General features: G+C 45.0%; 1 protein-coding gene across 3 annotated transcripts in view; it reads left to right on the plus strand.

The window, feature by feature from the left end:
* Nucleotides 1-713: 713 nt before the first annotated feature.
* Nucleotides 714-26419, plus strand: part of nwd2 (NACHT and WD repeat domain containing 2) — a gene marked incomplete at its 5' end in the record, with an annotated part of 75742 nt that continues 50036 nt past the window's right edge. Inside the window, 3 exons of one of the 3 annotated variants that reach the window (XM_083788371.1) lie at nt 714-728; nt 1882-2056; nt 26134-26222. In XM_083788371.1, the coding sequence (XP_083644497.1) occupies nt 714-728; nt 1882-2056; nt 26134-26222 (279 nt within the window). Of the gene's footprint in view, nt 729-1000; nt 1133-1881; nt 2057-26133; nt 26223-26419 lie in introns of those variants that run through there. The other 2 variants (XM_083788370.1, XM_083788373.1) reach the window with 2 other exon arrangements.

The following is a 26419-nucleotide window of genomic DNA, read 5'->3' on the forward strand; positions in this document are numbered from 1 at the left end:
CAGACATTGTAAATGCAGGCATCCATTCCAGAGAACTGCTTGCTGCCCCTTAAACACAGACGGAGGTAGAAAAAAAATATTTGGTTCAGCTTCCCCCCCCCCCCCCCCCCCCCCGCCCCCCCACCCCAAGAACATCAGCATAGTAATCAATTCCGTTTAGTACGAATCCAATGCACTTAGAAACTTCCACCTCCAACAAGGGGGGGAAGGGGGGGGGGGGGGGCTACATTTTATCTATAAGGCAATTAATCCGACAGACCCCTCCTCCTCTATATAGGCTCGCAGCAACACCCACTCATTGGTCAACGCAATTGTCATTAGCATATACCTTTTTGATGGTGACACATGTGCGATAGAGAGAGAGAGAGAGAGAGAGAGAGAGAGAGAGAGAGAATAGAGGTAGTAGAGGGGATTTTCAGAGGCATCAGAGCTCCGCTGCTCACTGCTCAGTGCTGCTCACACACACACACACACACACACACACACACACACACACACACACACACACACACACACACACACAGCAGGAGGAGGATGACAGAGCCTCGCTCCCCGTCCAGCACCACCGTCTCCAGGGGCCGCCTCCTCCTCCTGGCCACCACGTCGTCGGCCACTGCTCTGCTCTGAGTGATCCATGGGCGTTCTGATTAAGACCGTCTCTAGAGCCGCTCCCCGAGGACCGACGCCGCTCGGATATTTTCGAACGCCACAAAATGAAGCGAATGAACGTGAGCAACAAGAACAACAACTACTACTTGGGCTGTAGTCGCAGTCAGACAGACGCCACAGCGGGCCACGTACAGTGCCGTGTCCTTCTCCTCCTCCTCCTCGGTCGGCAGCATCAGCGTCTAGCCGAGTCCTCTGGATGCTCCGTGGTTTAGCCTGCCGTGATGCATTCATTGTGAAGAGAAGGACTATACCCAACTTTCCCCTCACTTTGTTGTCTGTTTTTTGTTAAAGAGGTTTTCCGTCTTCCTTAAGCAAAGATTGCGGGATAAGAGACCAACTCCGGAAAACCGGCGACTGACTCCGTCCGCCACGTCCCTCCTCCTCCTGCTGGCTGGATAACCATTGTTTTGCTGGTTATTCACTCTCAATCTTCCCTCCTGCAACTGCAAGCATCTTCTTTGGGGTGGGATTGTGTGAACGATGCTTGCCGGCTTCGCCTTCCTTAATTCCTTCCTCCCTTAATTAATTCCTTCCTTCTTGTCCGTCTGTTTAAGTTTGGTCCTGCCTTGATGACGCGAACTTGTGTGCATGTGCTTCGTTTCATTATAGTATACCGGCATGAACATTATTCATTTAAGAAATGCAGTCTTCTTGAGCCAATTAAGGAATAATGCATTCACATTACGCATGCAACATAATTATGTTATTTTAATAGTCATTATTATTAGGCTATTATGTGCATGCACACACACGCCATGCGTAATGTTGCATTCCCCACGACATGGATGAATGCAATAACATAACAGGCTATAATGGCTATAGTGCCACGCACGAGCCATCTCGTTCAGTGTGTGTGGTATTTCCCTGTCTAAAAGGTGGCCTTAGTTATATCATGGCATATCCATCCTAACTCCACTCTGTCTGTGTGTGTGTGTGTGTGTGTGTGTGTGTGTGTGTGTGTGTGTGTGTGTGTGTGTGTGTCGGAGACAGATGTAGGCTAAATAGTGCGCGCGACACTACAGTACTGAATGGCTCGTATGCTCATGCTCTCTTGTCTGTGTGACTGTGCACCACACACACACACACACACACACACACACACACACACACACACACACAGACTAGACTGATCACGCGACTAAACGTGTCTCATTTGATTTCTGTGTGCGTGCGTGTGTGTGTGTGCGTGCGTGTGCATGTCCCGTCCTCCAGCCACGCTGGAAGGCGCCCCCCGCCATGTGGCCGTCAGGAGCGGGAAGCAGGGCGGCGTGCCCCCGGGAGTCTGCCCTGCGCAGGGCGGCGCTCAGCGGCAACGTGCTGGCTCTGCCGCCGCAGCACGTCCCCACGGGACGCAGCGTCCGCGTCTTCATCTGCTCCAACCCCGACGGTAAGGATTATATTACTTTAATTACGGCTATACGTTGTGTGTGTGGCGAAAAATAGCAGATATACAAGCTCACGGTGCGGTCACACGCTGCATTAATAATGTGCGATATTTGTGCCTGCTGGCCGTGAGCTTGTAGATCTGCTATTTTCGGCACGCGATCGACCGGACTGGACCGGACCGGACCGACGCCGCCGGCCGGCCGGCACACACAACCACATGTATCAAGCCTCTAATGAAAGGAAACGCACTGTGACAGACACGCTCATCTCATGCACATCATGCATGGCCGCGGGAGGGAAAGGGCGGGTCTTTATTATTGATATGATAATTACATGATTTATATTTGATCTCATGCTTCTCTCTGTCTAGACCGTATAGGTTGTCAGGGGTCCGTTCCAGGGTGTCCCCCCAGCAAAAGTAGTTAATAGCATCCGGCCATCCCAATCATTTTAACCTATTCTGACCTGAGATCAGATTCATAGGTTTCCACTGGACACACACTGGTCTGATTGACCCATTCTGACCTGAGATCAGATTCTAAAAATGTCAGTCGCTCTTCGATTTTTCAAAAATAGCAGACCTACAAGCTCGTATCGCGCCACTCGGTGGCGCGATACGAGCTTGTAGATCTGCTATTTTTAAATAGCTAAAGCATAACATGATGCCGACACCAAAATGGGTGCCCGGTCAGAATGGGTTAACCACATCTTATACTTTGTCTATTAAAAGATCGTGAACATTTGTAACTGAAATCTTTGCTTCTGGAGGTCCCTCAAAATGTATTTGAGAACTCAGCGAAATACATATCATTTTGGGGGCCCTTTGACATATATTATATATTGTAACAATCTCTGGAAATGGAGGCAGAGACGTAGTACAGATTCCCAGGCGCCAACTTTATTATAACTTTTACACTCCGGTTTTGTGATCAACAGAGGGTATATGCGCATGCATAAAGTGAATGGCAAAGTGAGTGGCAAAGTGAATTTAACGTTGTTTAAAGTCATGTAATTCAATCAAATAAGACTTTTCTGTTTGCATGTATATGGGCTGTCAAGGCCAGAAAGTAGTTTTTTGTCACTCAGTAGGCGTTCCCGCATAACTTCCGGGTATGATGATGATGATGTCACGCGCATATACAAGCATATATAAGCATTCACACATAATTATAACATCCGTCAGACCGTCACTCACTTCCCCAGTCCCGGAAGTCCCATGCCCAAAGTCATTCCTATTGGCTTAACCGATTCTGACCGGGCACCCATTTTGGTGTTGGCATCATGTTATGCTTTAGCCATTTAAAAATAGCAGATCTACAAGCTCATATCGCGCCACCGAGTGGCGCGATACGAGCTTGTAGGTCTGCTATTTTTTGAAAAATCGAAGAACGACTGACATTTTTTTAGAATCTGATCTCAGGTCAGAATGGGTTAATCCGTGGCCGGCCGCTATATTGAGAATGCCAGTTCTAGAGACTGCATGTGGAGGGCACGACCGCACGACCGCAAGGCCTGCCTCACTTATGTAACGTGTGTTTTGTCTGTAGTTGCACCTGTTACGCACGACGAACAGGATGCAAAGCGCTGTAGGACGATTACCATGCAGTAATCTTTACTTCCCCTATATGTCTGATTAATTAAATTATCTATTCGATAGGACACTTAACTGTGCCTTAAATGTAACAGAAAATGCATAATACTTAAGTTGAACCTTGTTGTATATTCAGGGGTGAGCCGACGGTATAGGGCTACCCAGGGCGTAGTTTGATGATGCACGCAAGCCCGCACAGCCATTCACAGTTTTCGCACCTCGCTAACCACGCAAAAAAACCCCAAAACAACAGGAATGACCGACCTTGGATGCATATCAATGGTGACGGTCCATTGTGTCAACCTTCTAGCTAAACTAGCCCACTACTGTAGGGGTTGGACTAATGAGTGGTCAGACCAGTGCCCCTCAAAAAACATACACATTTGAAACTCGGAGACACAAGGTTTCTGCCACGATGGTGGACAAAACGATGCTTTCCTGGATTTGAAATAGTATAACAACATATAGGCTTTCCAGGTTCTTGCTTACTGTAAATCGCTCATGGATTAAGAGCGTCCAGCGAAATGCCTAAATTGTAAGTGGGTTCAAACGAATCTAGGTAGCCGTTTGTTGCACACAGGCATATCAGAATGCATGTTGCGCTCCTGAGACAATGCAACACATTGCCGTCCATTCATTCAGAGAGTATATAGCGTGAGGCGAGCAGCGCCAGCACGAGACAGTTGGGTCGTCGTGACTCTCGTGAGGCAGACATCCAGTTGCATGCTCTGTATTTAAATACGGCCTCTGGGGCCGGGGTAAAAATAGAATCACTAAAATTGGAGTAAACAAGGCAAGGCAAGTGGAGTAGGACAGAGCGAGACAGAGGGCATAAATATATGAGATAAATAATAATACACACATCACCATCCTATGGTGTATCCCCTGCATGACTGTGCGAAACACAATACAGTGGGAGAAAGATTCGCCTTCTGAACCCAGGTTGCCTCATTTGTTTCATGAAGTGATGGGACGCTATACAATAGGATGAATTGATGGTGGACAAAATACAATTATGATGAATTGATTGTGGTCAATAGTTAGGTCATCGGTTCTCAAAGTGGGACGGACGGACGGGGGGATGGTACCTGGGTTTGTTTGTTTACACAGCAATGGTCTCCAAGAGAAAATGGCAAAGTCCCGTTGCGTTCTCACTGATTATACAGCATTTACACAAAGACGTTTTCATCATGAAACTGCTACGGTTGAACACATGCAGCGTCACACACTCTGTGCTGTTATTGGCTAAAAGTTTAAAACTCTCCTGAGGCGTAAATACCCAGAGGGAACCAAAGGGAGAGAGTGTGTCTGCAGGAAAACACCCCAGCATCACTATAGAGGGGGAAAAAGACCAAAACTATAGTTAGATATATACACTTTGGCCTAAAAGTTGGCTATATGACCTTTAACATACTTCCAAAGTGTGTACACTGTTTACGTCACAGATGCATGGTTTTCATATCGTAAATAGGCCTATAGGAACTTTGCTTAAAAGCCTTCCACGCAAGTTCTTGTTTACTACTTGGTTAGTGGCTTGGCATCATAACTTGTCATGGCAGCTTGGATACAACCGAAACAGACTTCCTCTTCAAAATAAGAGCCACTTGTTGTAATGATTAGTCAACACTAGTAGATAGACATTTGTAGCACCCTGAGATAATGCTTTGAATGGACCCGCTGCCTGCTGCTCGTGGCCCTTTGAATGGGCCCGCTGCCTGCTGCTCGTGCCAAGAGTCGGGGCTTGCAAAGTGCGACAAAGTAAAGGTCCGTGACTGTGATCGTGATCGTCTCAGGCCGGGCCCCTGGGGTCCCGGGGCCCGGCCGTACCTCATCTCCTCCTGACGGACTGCCCCACATGTATACAAGCTCATTGTTTGAGCTCATTGCTCAGATCCAACAGAATCGCCAGTACCACACAATAGAGCACCGAAGTCTGACGTCACTTTCAGTAGAGGGCGTCTGTCCCCAGGTTCATGTATTTGTTTAGTTGCATTGAAATCCCCATTGAGGCGATTTGAGATCGCCTCATATAACAACTGTGTTTGAAAAATAAACATGTCACCCCGGCCGCTTCACTCATATGGATATGAAGAATCAACTGACTGAGAGAAAACGCTAATGTTACTGCTGCTGAATTAGTTAGATTTTCGCTAGAAGCAGACTGTATCATATATGAGTGACTGACTGTTGCAAACGATACAGAGACACCTCCCTGACAATAACGCCGAGACAGCTTGTTTATTTTTGGACCACAACGCTTATAGTAGACGATATTAAGATCACCCCATGTTATTCTCCATAGAGAAATTACTTCCGCGAACCAGGGGAATCGAAGGGATGAGAGAGTTACGTCAGGACTTCGGTGCTCTATACAAGCTCATTGCTTGAGCTCATTGCTCAAATCCAACAGAATCGCCAGTACCACACAATCTCCAGTATCAGTTGTGAGAAGGTAGGTCATTGGTGACCTTTATGAGGGCTGTCTCTGGGCTCTGAAACCAAATTCAAATAAGTTACAGGTACTGTTATTCATGAAAGGTGTCAACTGGGAGTATGTGACCTTTTCTAGAACCTTGGACAGAAATGGCGATGGTTTGGAGATGAGCCTGTAATTTTGCAGCTCGGAAGGGTCCAGGTTGGACTTATTTAAGCGGGGTTGTATTGTGGCATGTTTGAAGGCAGCGGGGGAAAGTAGCAGTGGGAAGCATAGGGAAGCATTTATAATGGCAAGAATTTGAGGTGAAACTGTGGTGAGCACTTTCTTTGGCAGTTTGTTTGGTACGGGGTCCAATTGCGAGGTAGAGGATTCAATTGAAAGAATAATCTATCTATCTATAAATGCACCACGTCTCTGTATGTCTCTCTGTCTGTCTGTACGTGTGTGTACGGCTGAAATGCACGTAACTCGAGAACCGTTCACCGCACCGACTTCACATTCGACACACACGTTCCACACCGCCACAGGGAGTGCAGTGCCTGGTTTGTAGTTTGTACGCCACAAAAGGCCTCTCTGCCCGGCCTCTGGACAGGGCCCCTGTCCAGGCTCCATATATGGAGCTGGCCTGTACTGACGTCACAACACTCCATATTTGGGCATGGCTGACACAGAACTCCATATATAGGAATAAAGGGACACAGAGGGACAGATACAGAAATCTACATATATGGGCATCAAAGGGTGGGGCGTGGATCTCCAACTTCCATAGTTACTGACTCGGTGCCGCTACAGCCAGGCACCAGTCTAGTATTTCCTGATGTGTGAGATGTGAGGTTGGAAGTTATGTAGATATACTGAGATGGTAGAAGTGATTATTTGGGTTCTAATTGTGTTGATCTTATCTACAAAATAAGTGAGAAAATCCTCACATTCATTCCTGGGATAGTTGAGTATTTATGGTATTATGTGAAATTGTGACTTGAGTCTATTACTTTAAATAGTGATCTGGGGTTATGGCTGTTGTTAGTGACAATGTGGGAGAAGTTTTTCACTCGTGCATGCCTAACAGCGGACTGATAATCCTCCATTAGGGAATGTCTAAGGAGACGTGCAAATTGCCAGATTTCCATTCAGCCAGGATGTCCCTGTTGTATGGGACTTAACTGCCCTGCGGGGTGCAATGCAGTCAAGAATGGCTCGGGAAGTGTTACTAATATAATCGATAAGACCAGCTGGGTCTTGGGGAGAGGCGTTTACTGTTGGAGGTGTTGCCGAGGACTGGAATAATTCTGATCTTTTGGCGGCTGTTGTATAGAGTCATGACATGCAGTGCCAGACGAGCTGGGAGATGGGCGGTGGAGCTAGAAGGGGGTTATCGGGATTTAGAAGACAATGGCTTTATGATCTGATGAAGGGAAGTCTGTGATCTTTAGAATGGAAGGAGACACACACACAAGGACAGAACAAGGTCAAGGGTGTGGTGTCCCTTTTATTGGCGTGAGTGGATTCATTTATGGATTGGACGAGGTTGAAGGATTCAGGTCAGGTTGATAAAATCAATAACCATTGGGTGGGATGGACGACAGCATTCATGGATGTTCATGCCACCAAGAATACATATTTTGTCATATTTGGGGGTTATATAAAGGGACAGTAGCTCAGAGAATTTGTCTAGGAACTGGGCGTTGTACTTGGGGGGGGGGGGGGGGGGCTATACTGTTCAATGCAGCGAACAGGAACCTTTACCATGCATGATATAACATTTCAAAGGAGGTGAAAATACCAAGTGAGTTTTCAGGGGAGACCTTGTTCCACCACCACCACCACGACAAGACCATCTAGGTTAATGGAAAAATGAGTACTTTGGGGGGGGGGGGGGGGGTGAAATGTGATGAAATGATGGTGGTGGAGTCGGACAGCACAGTATGACGAAGTGGCTCCTATTGTATGGCCACCTGTAGCCGGCACAGCCACTCAGTCCCACCAGTGTATGTCGTCTACTAATGGCCCCCATCCATCCTTCCATCCATCCATCCATTGATTCCATGATTTCCATCCATCCACACATGGATTGGAATGCAAGGAGGCTATAGCCCTTCTTCACATGCCTCTGTCACATAAATGGAAGGAGAAGCGCACTAGTAATCTGCAGCCTGCGCTGCTATATGAACAGGACTCATTGCCAATCAGCCATTTCTGATTGCACGAGGCCTACGTAATGCATTCTCCAATGTTTAGAATCGACCTCAGATGGGACCAAATGGGAACCTATAGAAAATAATGATAAAATAAATGAAATGAAAGAAAGACCCTTACTGCATCAAATGTATAATCAACAAACTATACTATAAAATCTGGTTGGCCAAATTGTCAGATAATATATAAGAAAGAGGCAAACATTGTGAAAATAGCTACTTGATCACTCAACTTGTAGATCGGCTATTTTTTCCACAATATATCTGTTGAACCGAGTCAAACTAAATGTATAATGCTCTAAACTCCTACAATTCCAAATGCTTGTCAGTGTGTGTGTGTGTGTGTGTGTGTGTGTGTGTGTGTGTGTGTGTGTGTGTGGGGGGGGGGGGGGGGGGGGGGGGGTGGGGTCACCAGTTCAAACATGGCCTGAAAAGGTTGAGAACCCCCCCCACACACCTGGTATTCCAAGCATAAATTAAATCAAACATCAAGGACTATCTGACCCAGATCTTGCTACATACAGTGCTGCTTTGCCATGGCCACTAGAGGGGGCTATAAACGTGTATGGTGTTATAAGGCTTTATATTTGGATCATTGCTAAGACACTAGTATAAGTAGCAATGACAGGCATGAATCTGATCTCAGGTCAGAATGGGTTAAATGAACACTGAGCGTTTTACAACATATATTGTGGGTTGTAGAGATTTTACTGGACTTAATTGGATTTACTTCCTTTGCCAGTGGCGTGCACAGACATTTAGAGGGGCAGGTGCTCAAGTGAAAAAAAAGGGCACCTTGTGCAGCGCATTTTGGGGCGGGAACCCATTTTGGTGCTTTAGCTATTGAAAAATAGCAGATCTACAAGCTCATAGTGCGCCACCGAGTGGCACGCTACGAGCTTGTAGGTCTGCTATTTTTCTTTAATCGAAGAACCACTGACATAGAAACATATAGAGATTAGATTGTGGGGGCCTAAATAATATAGTAGAAGCGTTTTTTTATCAAGATTTGATCAATGTCACCGCATGGTCCACACACATTAAGAAAAAAAAAAAAACTTTTTTTTAAGAGCAAAATTGCCAAAAGGGCAGGGGGTGCTCTAGCACCCCCTAGTGTCTATCTGTGCACGCCACTGTCCTTTGCGTACACGAGAAATCTGACACACACGCACACACACACACATTTTCAGCATGCAACCAAGTGTAAAATGACTGGTACTGGATCCGTAGCAGATGGGCTACGGCCGTTCCCCGGCCCAGGACTCCAGGGGCCCGGCCTGAGATGATCAGGACCACACAGTCACGGACCTTTACCTTTTTGGGTCCACTAGTCCCTCCCTGACATTTTAGAACACTTTATTACTTGCGCAAAGCAGAGTGTGCAAGTAATGTTGTTTGTCCGGTGCTCCGATGCGTCTGTCCGTGGCAACGTATGACGTAATGGTTAATTCATGTTTGATATGGTATTGGTTTCAGATTACATATGGGCATTACCTTTAATAATCCACCCGACACTGAAACATATTATTATTATGTCACCACCGAGAGCCAGTTATACGCTGGCGTTGGTACATAATCTTCATTACATCATGCGCAGCTACGGACATACGCATCAAACGACCCAAGTAACCACAGTATATACTGCTAATCAACTTACAAATTACATATACAACTTACATACATACAGTATATGTATGTAAGTAAATGTATATATGTAATCTGAAACCTATCTTTATTACATCACCATTGCGAGCCGGAGATTTGAAAGTTCATAGCGGTTGACACTAAAGCCAAATTCCAATACCCAGAATCTCGGCTACTCGCTCACTCGCACTCAGTCACTCCAGCAAGGTGGTGTTATGGTGGAATTGGTGACCTGCTGAAATATGTGACAACCGTGTAGACAATCACATAATGTAAATGTGTCCTAATGTCAATTGTTGCAGTTTGTTCATTAGCAGAGTTCAACCTAACTGTATTTAGGCATTTAGGCACTTGACAGAGTAGTCACTTGACAGGGTGCAGTTATAGTTTAATCATAATTTTAGTCATCGTGGCTTTTAGTTTTTATGTCGTTTTTGTCGGTGAAAAAAAGGTAGTCGACGAACATTTTCCGTCATAGTTTCAGTTGACGAAAACAACACTGTTCCGCGCAAAAAGTATTTATTTAACCCATTCTGACCTGAGATCAGATTCACATGAGGTTTCCACTGGGACACACACTGGTCTGATGAACCCATTCTGACCTGAGATCAGATTCTAAAAATGTCAGTCGTTCTTCGATTCTTTTCAAAAAATAGCAGACCTACAAGCTCGTATCGCGGCACTCGGTGGCGCGATATGAGCTTGTAGATCTGCTATTTAAAAATAGCAGATCTACAAGCTCATATCGCGCCACCGAGTGGCGCGATACGAGCTTGTAGATCTGCTATTTTTTCAATAGCTAAAGCATAACATGATGCTGACACCAAAATGGGTGCCCGGTCAGAATGGGTTAAAGACATTTAAGCCTTGGACAAAGCCAACAGCCGAGTTGACAAATCAAGGACAATGACAACACATTGTTTTGGGCCGAACAAATAATTAGAAAAAAAGTGTACCCTGGCCTTTTTTTAATAAGGGTACAACTTTTCACACCTTTAGAGTACCCAGTGTTTAACCCTCTTTTACTGCGTTCCTCACAGCTAAAAGAAACCCAAATCAATGAGTGACACTCAAGTGAGACAGGCACTCAATAAAACAGTGTATTCTAGAAGTGATTCTGATCTCCCTTTATGCTCTCATCAATAATACACATGCAATCATAACTACTGTATTATTATTTATTGTATTGTGGTTGGGTGACTGGGGGATCCCGTCTCCTTTGATCTACGGCGCCTCTGCTTTTATGAGCTATAATATGGACGAGGCCGGGTTGCTCTAGAATATACTGCCACTAATGCCCTTAACCCATTCTGACCGGGCACCCATTTTGGTGTTGGCATCATATTATGCTTTAGCTATTGAAAAATAGCAGATCTACAAGCTCATATCGCGCCACCGAGTGGCGCGATACGAGCTTGTAGGTCTGCTATTTTTGAATAATCGAAGAACGACTGACATTTTTTTTATCTGATCTCAGGTCAGAATGGGTTAATCAGACCAGTGTGTGTCCAGTGGAAACCTCGTATGAATCTGATCTCAGGTCAGAATGGTTTAATCAAAAGCCTCTCTGTTATCTACAGCAGTGGTTCCCAAAGTGGGGTCCATGGACCCCTAGGGGTCCTTGAGGGAGTTCCAGGGGGTCCCCAGATAAATGATGAATGATAGTTAACAGTGTGACTGCATAAACGCTTTATCCGCATTTTAACCCATTCTGACCTGAGATCAGATTCATAACGAGGTTTCCACTGGACACACACTGGTCTGATTAAACCCATTCTGACCTGAGATCAGATTCTAGAAATGTCAGTCGTTCTTCGATAAAAAAAATAAATAGCAGACCTACAAGCTCGTATCGCGCCACTCGGTGGCGCGATATGAGCTTGTAGATCTGCTATTTTTCAATAGCTAAAGCATAACATGATGCCGACACCAAAATGGGTGCCCAGTCAGAATGGGTTAATCAAATATTCTACGCTGCCGAGATTGTTTTATTACCTTTAGACTCATACGCTGAAGTATTTGCAGCTTTCAACGACGAAAATCCGGCGAAAAATGGTCCATCGGCTTGTTATGATAATGCGATACAACTAAGATCCGCCTCCACGAGGTGTTGTAGTCCAGACAAACCCCCCCCCCCCCCCCGTCCACTTGCATTGGGCTCAATTTCCCAGAAGCCCTAGCAGCCCAGCACATGGGTTGATTTCGTCATCAGAACATGATGGGCTCGTCACCAGGTCTGCGGCAAAGACGGGAGTGTCTTTTTAATGATTAAAATACGGCGAATTAAACGCATTAAACATATAGCGGGTATAGCGTATGATTAAACAATTAGCTGCCGTCAAACTGTTAAGAACCCTTATGTGACTGTAACTCTGAGAGTGTACAAATTGTCCATTTTGGTTACACTTGAACACTCCTAATTCATGTCTAACTGGGGGTCCTAGAATCATTGCTAGGGTCGTAAAACAATGTTCTCTTATATGGGGGTCCGTGGCGTATCTCTTCAAATGGGGGTCCGCAAACACATTTTGTGCCAATTTGGGAGTCCTTGACATGAAAAAGTTTGGGAACCACTGCTATAGTTCAATTAGCTAAGGCCAACAGACGACATGAACCACTGCTATAGTTCAATTAGCTAAGGCCAACAGACCTAACCCTAACCACTGCTATAGTTCAATTAGCTAAGGCCAACAGACCTAACCCTAACCACTGCTACAGTTCAATTAGCTAAGGCCAACAGACCTAACCCTAACCACTGCTATAGTTCAATTAGCTAAGGCCAACAGACCTAACCCTAACCACTGCTACAGTTCAATTAGCTAAGGCCAACAGACCTAACCCTAACCACTGCTATAGTTCAATTATCTAAGGCCAACAGACCTAACCCTAACCACTGCTACAGTTCAATTAGCTAAGGCCAACAGACCTAACCCTAACCACTGCTATAGTTCAATTAGCTAAGGCCAACAGACCTAACCCTAACCACTGCTATAGTTCAATTAGCTAAGGCCAACAGACCTAACCCTAACCACTGCTATAGTTCAATTAGCTAAGGCCAACAGACCTAACCCTAACCACTGCTATAGTTCAATTAGCTAAGGCCAACAGACCTAACCCTAACCAATGCTATAGTTCAATTAGCTAAGGCCAACAGACCTAACCCTAACCACTGCTATAGTTCAATTAGCTAAGGCCAACAGACGACATGAACCACTGCTATAGTTCAATTAGCTAAGGCCAACAGACCTAACCCTAACCACTGCTATAGTTCAATTAGCTAAGGCCAACAGACCTAACCCTAACCACTGCTATAGTTCAATTAGCTAAGGCCAACAGACCTAACCCTAACCACTGCTATAGTTCAATTAGCTAAAGGCCAACAGACCTAACCCTAACCACTGCTATAGTTCAATTAGCTAAGGCCAACAGACCTAACCCTAACCACTGCTATAGTTCAATTAGCTAAGGCCAACAGACCTAACCCTAACCACTGCTATAGTTCAATTAGCTAAGGCCAACAGACGGATGTGGATGTTACGGATGGTTGAACCGGGTTGTCATGTTGATATCGTGGCGGGAGGCTTGGTCAGTATGTTGAGCTATTCCACAGCATTGCCAAGATTTAAGATCAATCACGTCTTTGTGACACAACATTAACGAATCACCCCGATTCTTGGCTAGTTGAGGGGTGTGTGTGTGTGTGTGTGTGTGTGTGTGTGTGTGTGTGTGTGTGTGTGTGTGTGTGTCTCCAGGGTGGATCAATTAAAACAGCAATCCCATCCTGTCAATAGGCTTGACGGCACCAACACAGCTGTGTACATCTTTGTGTGATTAGCTGTCAGTCACTTTGTGTGCACTGTGTGTATGTGTGTGTGCATGTGCGCGTGCGTGCGCATGCGCGTATGCGCCTGCGGGAGAGAGCACACATGCATCTGTGTGCGTGCAGTGCAGTGTGCACGTGTGTTTGTATCTAACCCCCATACTGAGGCAACTCTATTACCTCATGTCCTCATCGTAGCCTGGTTCACCTCGGGGGCTGTAGTAGTCTGCGCGACGCGCTATAGACGGCCATTTGTATGCAACCCATCGCTTAAGCTCTTTAAGGTTGATGCGAGCTCAAGGTCCTTGGGGAGCCCTATGTGCATAACGTAATCTCCTATAATGCATCTCCTCATCCTGGCTACATCACCACCACCGAGACTGGAATACCATGTCGTTGCATTTTACATGCATTCATTCATGCGTTTTAAATCTTTTGTTGGCGGAAAAGTGTAGATTTTGAGCCTCATGCCTTCAACGAAAAGGTCTTTCTCCTTTTTCTTCCTTCTGCAATCACTCTCTGTCAGACCCTCACATTTAGGTTTTGGGGGCTCATCGTCAATCATGTCCCCACCACTTAACAGGGAAAATCTATAAAGCCCAAAGACGAGAATTTCAGAGCCACCGACCCTTTCTTCAATTCAATCTCACCTGAGCCAGAGAGAGAGAGAGAGAGAGAGAGAGAGAGAGAGAGAGAGAGAGAGAATGGAAGAGAGATGGAGGGACAGAAGGGATGGGAGAGACGGTGGTGACAATGGTGAATCGTTTGAAATAGATCAGCTCACCGTGGCGAGCGCTGGGAACCCTGTCCCTCTGAAGCACAGGCAGGTTTATGATCCGTGCAAAAGACCAGGTCCATGTACCTCCTCCTCCTCCTCTTCCTCACCCCCTTTACCACCTTCCTCCTCCTCACCGTTCCCCCCAGGCGGAGAGAGAGAGAGAGAGAGAGAGAGAGAGAGAGAGCAAGGGACAGGAGGGACACCAATGTGCCTCTTCGGGCTAGAGCAGTTGTTCTCAAGGTGGGGACTATAGAGCACCGAAGTCCTGACGTAACTCGCTCATCCCTTCGATTCCCCTGGTTCGCGGAAGTAATTTCTCTATGGAGAATAACATGGGGTGATCTTAATATCGTCTACTATAAGCGTTGTGGTCCAAAAATAAACAAGCTGTCTCTGCGTTATTGTCAGGGAGGCGTCTCTGTATCGTTTGCGACAGTCAGTCACTCATTATATGATACAGTCTGCTTCTAGCAAAAATCTAACTAATTCAGCAGCAGTAACATTAGTGTTTTCTCTCAGTCAGTTGATTCTTCATATCCATATGAGTGAAGCGGCCGGGGTGACATGTTTATTTTTCAAACACAGTTCTTATATGAGGCGATCTAAAATCGCCTCAATGGGGATTTCAATGCAACTAAACAAATACATGAACCTGGGGACTGACGCCCTCTACTGAAAGTGACGTCAGACTTCGGTGCTCTATATCACAATAATATTATAACGTCACGATAAGTTTTTGTGCCGCGCCATCCGCCAGCCAAATACATAACCATTTAGAGGTCCTCGACATGAAAAGGTTTAAGAACCACCGGGCATAGAGCACTTAATTCCTCCTCTCTCTCTACCTACCTGCCTCTGTGTGAGAGAGCTTTTAGGGCCCTGTGGTGCTTCAAAGCACTCCTAAGCTCACAGGACCTTGTTCAGAAGAAAAGGCCTTTTACCCTCATGCTCCCTCTCAGCTGGTTGTTCTGGACGTTTTTGATCTCACTCTTAGCAAGCAGAGGAAAGCATCAGAGCAGGACTCAGGACGCATCAAGATTCAGGCATCATCATGCTTTATTCAGAGTTCTCGTAGGTTGTCAGTACAGCAGAATGGTTGCATGATTTCTTTCCAGAGCTATCCCCCACAGCACTCTCCAGTTTTCCTCCCCATCGATGACATACACCCCCTTTTATTGACAGCTAAATCCCCATTTTACAGCAGAAAAATAGACTGTCAGTAACAGGTGGTCATTCAACATCTCCTTTCATGGTTGGAGTTTTTCAGAGGAAGGCAAAGGTGCTATTCTCATTTCTGTTCTAGGATGAGAACAACACACAAAGAGTTACACCTTTGCCGACAGTGGTATAGTAAGCATGGAGACTCAGCTGTCAGATTGATAGCTGCAGTTCAGTTAGAATGCATATGATTGGTGAGAGTCCATTCAATTTGACTGAATGGAAGACAAAGTAATGCATAAATATTTGGTAGTCTAGTTGGCATTCTAAAATAGCCATTACGTGGTTTGGTTTGGTGAAGTAGTAGTACACTCCCATGTACTGTTTTTCAGCGGGATATACAGTACCCCCAGTTTACTCTATCCTATGCATAGTCTGCATATACACCTACAGGTACAGTTAAATCAAGCATAACTCATAAACCACCAATGTGGAAAAAAGGCAGCACTCCAAGACTGGCTCAGATGCAATTTCTCCTTTTTTTTACTGAGAACGCTGCTGGCGCTTTTCGGCAAACAGCCTTTTCTTCAGAGCAGATTGAAAAAGTCATTATGGCAAAATATTTTGGTAAATCAAGCAATTAACCCATTCTGACCTGAGATCAGATTCATGCGAGGTTTCCGCCGGACACACACTGGTCTGAAAATAGCAGACCTACAAGCTCGTATCGCGCCACTCGGTGGCGCGATATGAGCTTGTAGATCTGCTATTTTTAAATAGCTAAAGCATAACATGATGCTGACACCAAAATGGGTGCCCGTTCAGAATGGGTTAAGCAAAAATCTGTCATACGTAACTGCAGCCATTCCAACCGCCATTCCAACAGCTGGCGTTAATATGAGGCAATATTCTGTTGCGTGCGCGGCTGCGCGCAGCAAGGGTCCAGCCAATACACGCTGACACTACTCATACTGTAAGTAAAAAGGATGAAATCTGGTGATATCTGAACGTTTCCGCCCAATACAGAGTTCCCTTTGTATTGACTTGAAGGGCAGATAACTACCAATGCTGCTACTTTGTTAAACACGAATTAGGCTAAGGCTGTAAAAATGAAAATTCAAAGGGCATGCTAATTACATGTCTAACGAGCGCACGCCTCACCATCTGTTCCTGTACAGTGTAGTATAGTTCATCTCCATGTCGTGTGCAGCATGACAGTATGGTGTTGGGCAGAAAGCTCTTATATCTCTCCATATTTTAAAGATGGAGTGCCATGACGTTTTTGTATTCTTTTCCAGTTTTTCATGTGTTTATGAGGTGACAGTACTTCATTAGACCCCTTAGTGTGGTGGCCCCTTAGTGTGGTCTAATGAAGTACTGTCACCTGCAATGATGTATAGAGCACCGAAATCTGACGTCACTTTCAGTAGAGGGCGTCAGTCCCCAGGTTCATGTATTTGTTTAGTTGCATTGAAATCGCCATTGAGGCGATTTTAGGTCGCCTCATATAACAACTGTGTTTGAAAAATAAACATGTCATCCCGGCCGCTTCACTCATATGGATATGAAGAATCAACTGACTGAGAGAAAACGCTAATGTTACTGCTGCTGAATGAGTTAGATTTTCGCTAGAAGCAGACTGTATCATATATGAGTGACTGACTGTTGCAAACGATACAGAGACACCTCCCTGACAATAACGCAGAGACAGCTTGTTTATTTTTGGACCACAACGCTTATAGTAGACGATATTAAGATCACCCCATGTTATTCTCCATAGAGAAATCACTTCCGCGAACCAGGGGAATCGTCGGGATGAGCGAGTTACGTCAGGACTTCGGTGCTCTATTGCCTTTGTTTAGGGTTTCTTCCTGAAACCTTGACAGTCGTCAAACGTGTCAATGAAAATCACAATATCATCCCTACCCCTAACCCCGCCCCATTTATCACACAACAGCAGCTGCGGCTTCAGTTCAGGTGGATCACCACCCATCTGGCAAACGAGGCATACTTAAAGGACCACTTCACCACTTTTCAATTTATCTTCATATAATTGGTCCTCACTAATAAAATACCACACTTTTTTTTCCCTACTCAGTTTGTGAGGGCTGTGGGCAGTTTAGAAACACATCCACCAGTGACATCATCGTTAGGCAGATTTATTTTATTTTAATTTGTATTATCGTGAGAACGATGGCTTCCATCATTATCGCATTGCAACTTTTCAGGAATAGAAATCCTGCAGTTTCTATTAGCTTGGAATCCCCAATCGATGATGTCACTGGTGTTTCACAGGTTTCTAAACTGCCCACAGCCTTTCCATGAGACACAGACTGAGTAGAAAAAAATTGTGGCATTTTATCATGAACATTAGTGAGGATCAGTTATATGAAGGTAGGTTGAAAAGTGGTGAAGTGATCCTTTAATGAACTGGTGGGCAGTGGGCATGTCCAGATAAAAACAACATTAAAAACTTCTTTCTTATATAATAATACTGTACCTGATGATCATGTTTTAGGGTGGAAAATAATATCACGGCACTCCATCTTTAACTTTTTTTTCCTAAATGAATGTCCCGCTTGAGCATCAAAAATACGCGTAAAGAAATTGGTCATTTTGAAGTGAATCCTGAAAAAATATATTTTATTATGTATGCACAGGCAGACTCTTCACATACTAGAGCATGATGCCGGTCTGAAAAAAGTGTCAAGAGCTGAAATCGACATGTACATATGAAATAAATGCTTAAACATGTACAGTATGTAGCTAGGTGTAATGTTAGAGACCACAGAAGTGAACCTTTCAAGCCTGTTTTCTCAACTCGCCGTTTTCTGCAAGACATTACTCTATTAAGCCATATCTCCAAAACTGGTGGGTCAAACTCAACAACCAATGTCAATTTGAAGCCATTATTCCCTGCTTTCATATGACGGAAATTAAAAAAATATCCATGGCAGTTCCTCAGTCAAATTTGACCACATATGAGGTTTCTACCCGACAGAGACGATAATATCATCTGTTGGTACAGGCAACTTGTGTCTTTTATTTCTATGTCCATTCAATGGATTCAAGCATATTTGTCTCCCTTGTCTGCACTCTGCAGAAAATGCTACAACATCTGGTTTCTATATGGATGGCTGAACTGAACTCCACAGCGGCCAAAGATTAGCACGCTCTACAGTAGGTCTCCCGGAATCCATCTACAGTATTCACAGTGTAGGGAAGAGGTTTTTTTCTTTTACTTTTTAGGCCTGTGGCGTGCCTGTGATGGTTGATGTGCAGCAGAGCGTGCAAAGCACAGAGCCATGCAGTGAATCAGAATCAGAACTTTTTCAGCTTTATTGTGACATCACAGGTTTACGAGCGCAAAGAAAAGTGGTTGAAATTTGTTTCCGTGCATAGTTCCCCGTCGTGTCGTTATATCCACAGAAAAACAAGAAAGGGAAGAATTAACCCATTCTGACCTGAGATCAGATTCATAACGAGGTTTCCGCTGGACACACACTGGTCTGATCAACCCATTCTGACCTGAGATCAGATTAAAAAAAATGTCAGTCGTTCTTCGATTTTTCAAAAAATAGCAGACCTACAAGCTCATATCGCGCCACTCGGTGGCGCGATATGAGCTTGTAGATCTGCTATTTTTAAATAGCTAAAGCATAACATGATGCTGACACCAAAATGGGTGCCCGTTCAGAATGGGTTAAGAACTAGATAAAGTGCCGCTCGGGAACACAGGTCTCCACCGGCATAATAGCATTTGTGTTGTTTGGACAAAATGTGTATAGGAGTAATATGAAAAATGTAACATCTGTGTTGATGGAAATAGTGTATACCGAATTGCGTGATGTATGGAATGCAAAATGTGTGCGAATAATGTACAGAACGTTTTGCCAAAATCTGCCTCATGGTATAACCGGCAGTTGTAAAATATGGACAAAGGTTTTCCTTGGCCTCTAGGGAGGGAGTGTGCCTACAATGTTGTACACAGCTTGGTGCAGTTATAAGCAAGGACCTGAATTGGCCTATTGTACGTAGCACCGCCATGAGGCAGTTCTCTATTGTTAGTAGCATTTCATCCTCGGCCTCGTGGGAATGTGTTTTGCATAATGTCACAGAGATTGCACGTTCTGTTTGTGATTTGAGGCACATACTATACCTGAGATAGGATATAATGGTGTGTGTGAGCGTAGCAGTAGATTACTGCTGCTATGTGCATAATACTGTGCATGATTATAGCCTACAGATTATGAATGTTAAAGGTGCTAACAGTGCCAGTGCGTTGTACGTGGGATTAACCCATTCTGACCTGAGATCAGATTCATACGAGGTTTCCGCCGGACACACACTGGTCTGATGAACCCATTCTGACCTGAGATCAGATTAAAAAAATGTCAGTCGCTCTTCGATTTTTCAAAAATAGCAGACCTACAAGCTCGTATCGCGCCACTCGGTGGCGCGATATGAGCTTGTAGATCTGCTATTCTGCCCGGTCAGAATGGATTAAGGTGCAAAATGTAAAAGTCTGTCGACCACATAATCCGCATATAGGGTAGGCGGACACTGTCTGGCATATTCTGCATTTACGTCCGTGACGGAGAAAGAAAAGACACAAAGTCCAGTCCCTTGTCCCTGGTATACTGCGTGCGAACAGTAGCTCCAGTCCCTTATTGTCCCTGGTATACTGCGTGCCAACAGTAGCTCCAGTCCCTTATTGTCCCTGGTATACTGCGTGCGAACAGTAGCTCCAGTCCCTTATTGTCCCTGGTATACTGCGTGCAACAGTAGCTCCAGTCCCTTATTGTCCCTGGTATACTGCGTGCGAACAGTAGCTCCAGTCCCTTATTGTCCCTGGTATACTGCGTGCGAACAGTAGCTCCAGACTCAGAATCAGCCTTTATTGCCAAGACATGTAAACATGTTAATTTGGTTTGGTGGGACAGCAGACTGCACTTATGCAAACAAGGACAAGACAGCTAAAACAAACATGGTGCAATGAATGAATAATGAATAAATATAAAGTGCAGAGAGTTCACAAGTGTTCAGGTCAGTTCAGAGCACAAGTCAGTCCATTCCACTCTGAGTGGGGGTGAGGGGGTGGGGGGGTGAGGGTGTGGGGGAGGACACACCAGCAGCATTGAGGATAGCCATGGGGAAAAAAGCTATTGAGTGTCGGGCCTTCACAGTCTTTAAAGGTTTTATGACATTCATTTTCATTTATTTTTCTTTTTCTTTTTCTTTTAGGTTTTATGACCTCAATTACACCCAAAAAACCTGAACTTTGAACATTCAGTGGATTTTCTGTGGTCTGAAGTTTTCTTTGGGGTTTTTTGGGCCTTTTGAGCTACAATGAAAACAGGCAACACAGTGAAACAGTGACATCTGCTGGCAAATCCCATTGACATATGGATTTGCAGTAAGTGATGTCACTTACTGCCGGCAAATCAGAGCACCTGTTTGAGCCAGAAAACCCCAGATCACAGAAAATCTACTGGATGTTAAAAGTTCATGTTTTTTGGGTGCAATTGAGATTAGAAAACCTAAAAAAAAACAAGAACAATTCCAAAACCTTTTTTTTAATGTCACAATCCCTTTAAAGAGCGCAACCTCCTGCCTGAAGGTGAGTGGGGGAAAAGTCCAAGGAAGAGTCCAAAGTGAAACAGTGTAATGGTTCTCAAAGTGGGGTCCCCCAGGGGACCCCCAGGGTCAGGGTACCAGGGGGTCCCAGGACCCCCAGGGTCAGGGTACCAGGGGGTCCCAGGACCCCCAGGGTCAGGGTACCAGGGGGTCCCAGGACCCCCAGGGTCAGGGTACCAGCGGGTCCCGGGACCCCAGGGTACCAGGGGGTCCCAGCCAGGCAAAACAAGTTAATACAACGTCACAGTCATATTGTTTACTGTGGTTATACGTATGGTTGGATTGGTTTGGTTGGTTACTTATGGCTAAATAGCAGTAGCACAAATAAGCTCATATAGCTTGTAGATCTGCTATTTTTGAAGAAAATAAAAGTAAAACACTTGAAAAGGCCTTTGTAGATCTGCATTTTTTTTTTAAAGCTTATTAATAATGTGTTTAAAATGTTCGCTTTAAAAAGCGAATATTTTTAACACACTTCATGGGGTCCCTTGCACAACACATTAAGACACGTGGCTTGTTGAGCACATTCCTTTTTTGCTCTCTCCACTTCTATTGCCATCTATCCCTCTATTTGTCTTTCTGAATTGGACCATCGCTAAGCTGCCATGCATAGAAAGTGTCTCAGGGCGAGATGGGGGGCAATGTGATGTGTACTTTGTGTGATGTGATGTATACTTTGAAAACATGCTGTACCAGGGCATGGCGAAATGACTTCAAATCAATGTCACAGGTGACACATTGAATGCTTATAGATTGGCTATTTTCGCTGTTTTTGCACACACCACTATTGTATTCATTGATATAGGAAATAAACAAAGTCATATTTGATACAGTCCTCTATACCGATATTGATGTCAGACTTCGTGGAGATGATAAGAGGAAGAGAGAGTTGTGTTCAATTGAGTGTCCTTGATTTCCCAACGCGTGGGTGGGATGAGCTGAAAACCACTGATAGTAACTGATAGAAGAGACTGGTCTGTCGGCTTGAAATAAACAACACAGGGAAAGAGAGAAGAGAAGGATGGAGAGAGAGAGAGAGAGAGAGAGAGAGAGAGAGAGAGAGAGAGAGAGAGAGAGAGAGAGAGAGAGAGAGAGAGAGAGAGAGAGAGAGAGAGAGATCCAAGGGAATGAGAAGCCAGAGCCCTCTGGGCACATAGGTGTGGTCACACACACAATCCACACAGTTGCCCCGTAAGCATCAAAGCTGCCATACTTCATCATAAGCCCATAAAAGAGTGGCAACTTGCCGTTATCAGCACAGTACAGACAGGCGGTTCTCAGTTCAGTGCTTCTATCTGTCAGGTCACATTGAGACAAAAGGAGAGTATACACAGAAAGAGTTTGGATGTGAGTGTACCTTTACAAAACATGCATACAGTCCCCATTCCCCAGGGAGGCTTTGCTCAGCAGTGTTTGCCAGAGAGAAAAATAAGCACCCATGGTCCATGAAAACTAAAAGATAATATGCCACATGAGTAATCTTGAGGGGGGAGGGGGGCGACGACGACGACACTGGTTTAAACGATAATCAAAACATGCAGAAGCAAAGCCCAAATAAGCCACGACTACACTTTAGAAACAAGCCCCAAAAAACGGCAAACCAATATTTACAAGCAACTTCACAGCAAAACAAAGCCAGAGTCCCATATAAGCAGGCCTGGCAGCACCGTGTGGCCTAGTTGGGAAAGTAGACCACGGGGGTATACCGACTGCCAGGTGGCGTGGAGGATTAGCGGCACGCTGTCCTGGAATGCCTCGGGATGCCCCAGTCAGAGCTGTCAAACGTGGCCACGGGGAAAGGAAAGTCTGGGGTGGCAGGGCCGGCATGTCACTGTGGGCTATGCGGGTATATGCCAACGCCCCCCCCCCCACTCTCACAGACAACACCATTTCATTCCCCTCACTTCTGCCCGACTGTTTTGACGCGTGTAATTAACCCATTCTGACCTGAGATCAGATTCATACGAGGTTTCCGCCGGACACACACTGGTCTGATGAACCCATTCTGACCTGAGATCAGATTCATACGAGGTTTCCACTGGACACACACTGGTCTGATTAACTCATTCTGACCTGAGATCAGATTCTAAAAAATGTCAGTCGTTCTTCGATTTTTCAAAAAATAGCAGACCTACAAGCTCGTATCGCGCCACTCGGTGGCGCGATATGAGCTTGTAGATCTGCTATTTTTCAATAGCTAAAGCATAACATGATGCTGACACCAAAATGGGTGCCCGTTCAGAATGGGTTAACTGTGTGTAACTGTGTAAAAGCAGGGAGACCGTACGTCTCCTGCTGAAACCACTACCTCTCTCTCTACCTCAGAACTATTACCGCTTCTTGCCTGGGAATCAAACCTGCACTCTCTCTTCTCTGACATTTTAGAGAAGCGCCGCCCGCTGACGTACCCGACCCAGTAAAGTCTGTCATTCGCCTCCTCACTCGAACACGATACTGTAAAGCCAAACAGGATTTTGTTTGACATTTTGCTCTGTTGGCTACGGGCAGACTTGTGTATGGTCATTGGTCGCCCGGAGCCGTACTAAAGATAGACTATGTAAGATCAACGTCAGAACACATTTGTGGGCTCTTTTGCTCGTGCTGGTATGATTTGGTTAGGGGCTAGACGGCTGTTATCTGTGCCGACATGTGTGCGTGTGCGTGCAAGTGCGCCCGTGCGCGTGTGTGAATGTGTTGTGCACGGGCCGTGCGTGCGTGCGTGCGTGCGTGTGTGACTCATGCTCCTTCATCACATAGGCTACGCCTCTGTTGGGCATGTTCTCTTCCGTCCACACCCTTAACCCATTCTGAACGGGCACCCATTTTGGTGTTAGCATCACGTCATGCTTTAGCTATTTAAAAATAGCAGATCTACAAGCTCATATCGCGCCACCGAGTGGCGCGATACGAGCTTGTAGGTCTGCTATTTTTGAAAAATCGAAGAACGACTGACATTTTTTAGAATCTGATCTCAGGTCAGAATGCGGTGAGAATCAGACCAGTGTGTGTCCGGCGGAAACCTCGTATGAATCTGATCTCAGGTCAGAATGGGTTAAAGGGAAACTTGACCCTTTTTGCAAAACAATATATGTTAATGACGTTGAGAAGATTTAGAACACTTTCCTGGGGGTCTTTATGTGTGTAATATGTGGTGTTAGATATTTTAGATTTGAGCAGTGAGCCCAGTGTCTCTGATGTCATGGACACTGGGCTCACTTCCTTCCTGGACTACATGTTGTCTCAGTAAGACAACATTATATCCACAAGGAGGAGCAGTGCACCAAAGCATTATGGGAATTGTAGTCCAGGAAGGAACTGAGCCCACTGTTGATGACATCAAAGACACTGGCTCACTGCTAAAATCAAAAATATCTAAAACCACATATTACACACATAAAGACCCCAGGAAAGTGTTCTAAATCTTCTAAACGTCATTCAAACACTTTTAAACCCATTACCTTTTTATTTTATTTATTTTTTCCCGACACAGATTAAATGCTGACTCTATATGTAATCCAAATGACTGAAATCAGTCATGGCTAAACTTAATCCACAGGGATTTGAAAGTGGGCTTCAACAGCAAGCCACGGACCGTTGCTGACGTGGCCCATTCAGTCCAACATGGCCGATGTGTTCATGTACATACTGACAGTCCACCATGCACTGCCTATCATAAATACATACTGACAGTCCACCATGCACTGCCTATCATAAATACATACTGACAGTCCACCATGCACTGCCTATCATAAATGCACATTGTGGATATTTTCAGTAGCTGATGCTCTGTTGTTCAAAGTAGGCTTGTCACATTTATTACATAATCGTCTGGCTGAAATCATTTGAGATAATCACAATTATGTAGCATTTCTTCCATTAATCTGTATATACCAGTATTCATCAATTGACATTTTTTCAAACATAGTGGAAATAGCAGATCTACAAGCTCACGATGCATCACGATGCAACATGTCGAGAGCTCGTAGATCGTCCATTTACTAAGATAGTCCTATAGCCCATTCTGACCGGGCACCCATTTTGGTGTCAGCATCATGTTATGCTTTAGCTATTGAAAAATAGCAGATCTACAAGCTCATATCGCGCCACCGAGTGGCGCGATATGAGCTTGTAGGTCTGCCATTTTTGAAAAATCGACCAGTGTGTGTCCAGTGGAAAACCTCGTATGAATCTGATCTCAGGTCAGAATGGATAGTATGTGTGGGATCAGTGACATTAACAGGACGTTTTGTCAGGACTGAACCTGTAACCTCTCAGTCAGAGAAGGAGCGGTCAATAAAGCTGCCAACCCCGACAACCGTATAGGTTTAATCAACATTAGCCTATATACGGTCTGTCGTCCCAGCTTGAAACCGCTCTATTTCTTAACCCATTCTGACCGGGCACCCATTTTGGTGTCAGCATCATGTTATGCTTTATCTATTGAAAAATAGCAGATCTACAAGCTCATATCGCGCCACCGAGTGGCGCGATACGAGCTTGTAGGTCTGCTATTTTTTGAAAAATCGAAGAACGACTGACATTTTTTAGAATCTGATCTTAGGTCAGAATGGGTTAATCAGACCAGTGTGTGTCCAGTGGAAACCTCGTATGAATCTGATCTCAGGTCAGAATGGGTTAACAACCTTACATTGCCACTGTCAAGGTCAAGGTCATGGTTTGCATAGAAACCAGGATTCCATTCACAACGTTGCGTCTTAGAATGTTCTGCCAGTGTCTCAGTCATATGCAAATCCTACGGAAAATCCATAAAGGAGGTTTTCTCATGTCATTGTCTTATTTCTTTATCTCATTTCCCAGACACCGAAGCGGAGAGGACTGCATTGAAAGAGCATGTCTATCCCAAACTACGTGACTTCTGCAGGGAGAACTATGGGATTGAGTTCCAGGTAATCTCCTTCATTTCCCTTCTCATCTTTTTGCTTGGTTTTGTAGTTTCTTGCTGTCCAAACTCCCCTCAATGTAAGAGAACTACAAGTCTACTGTATAGTGGTGATTCCTACGTTGATGACAAAATCACTTTTTAAGTGGTGCAACCACTTCATTAAGGAGCTTTGTGTGTCCGTGGGTGGGTGGTTGGCTGGGT

Source organism: Protomyctophum parallelum (genome assembly GCF_964188405.1).
Source record: "Protomyctophum parallelum genome assembly, chromosome: 18".
NCBI classification, from domain to species: Eukaryota; Metazoa; Chordata; class Actinopteri; order Myctophiformes; family Myctophidae; genus Protomyctophum; species Protomyctophum parallelum.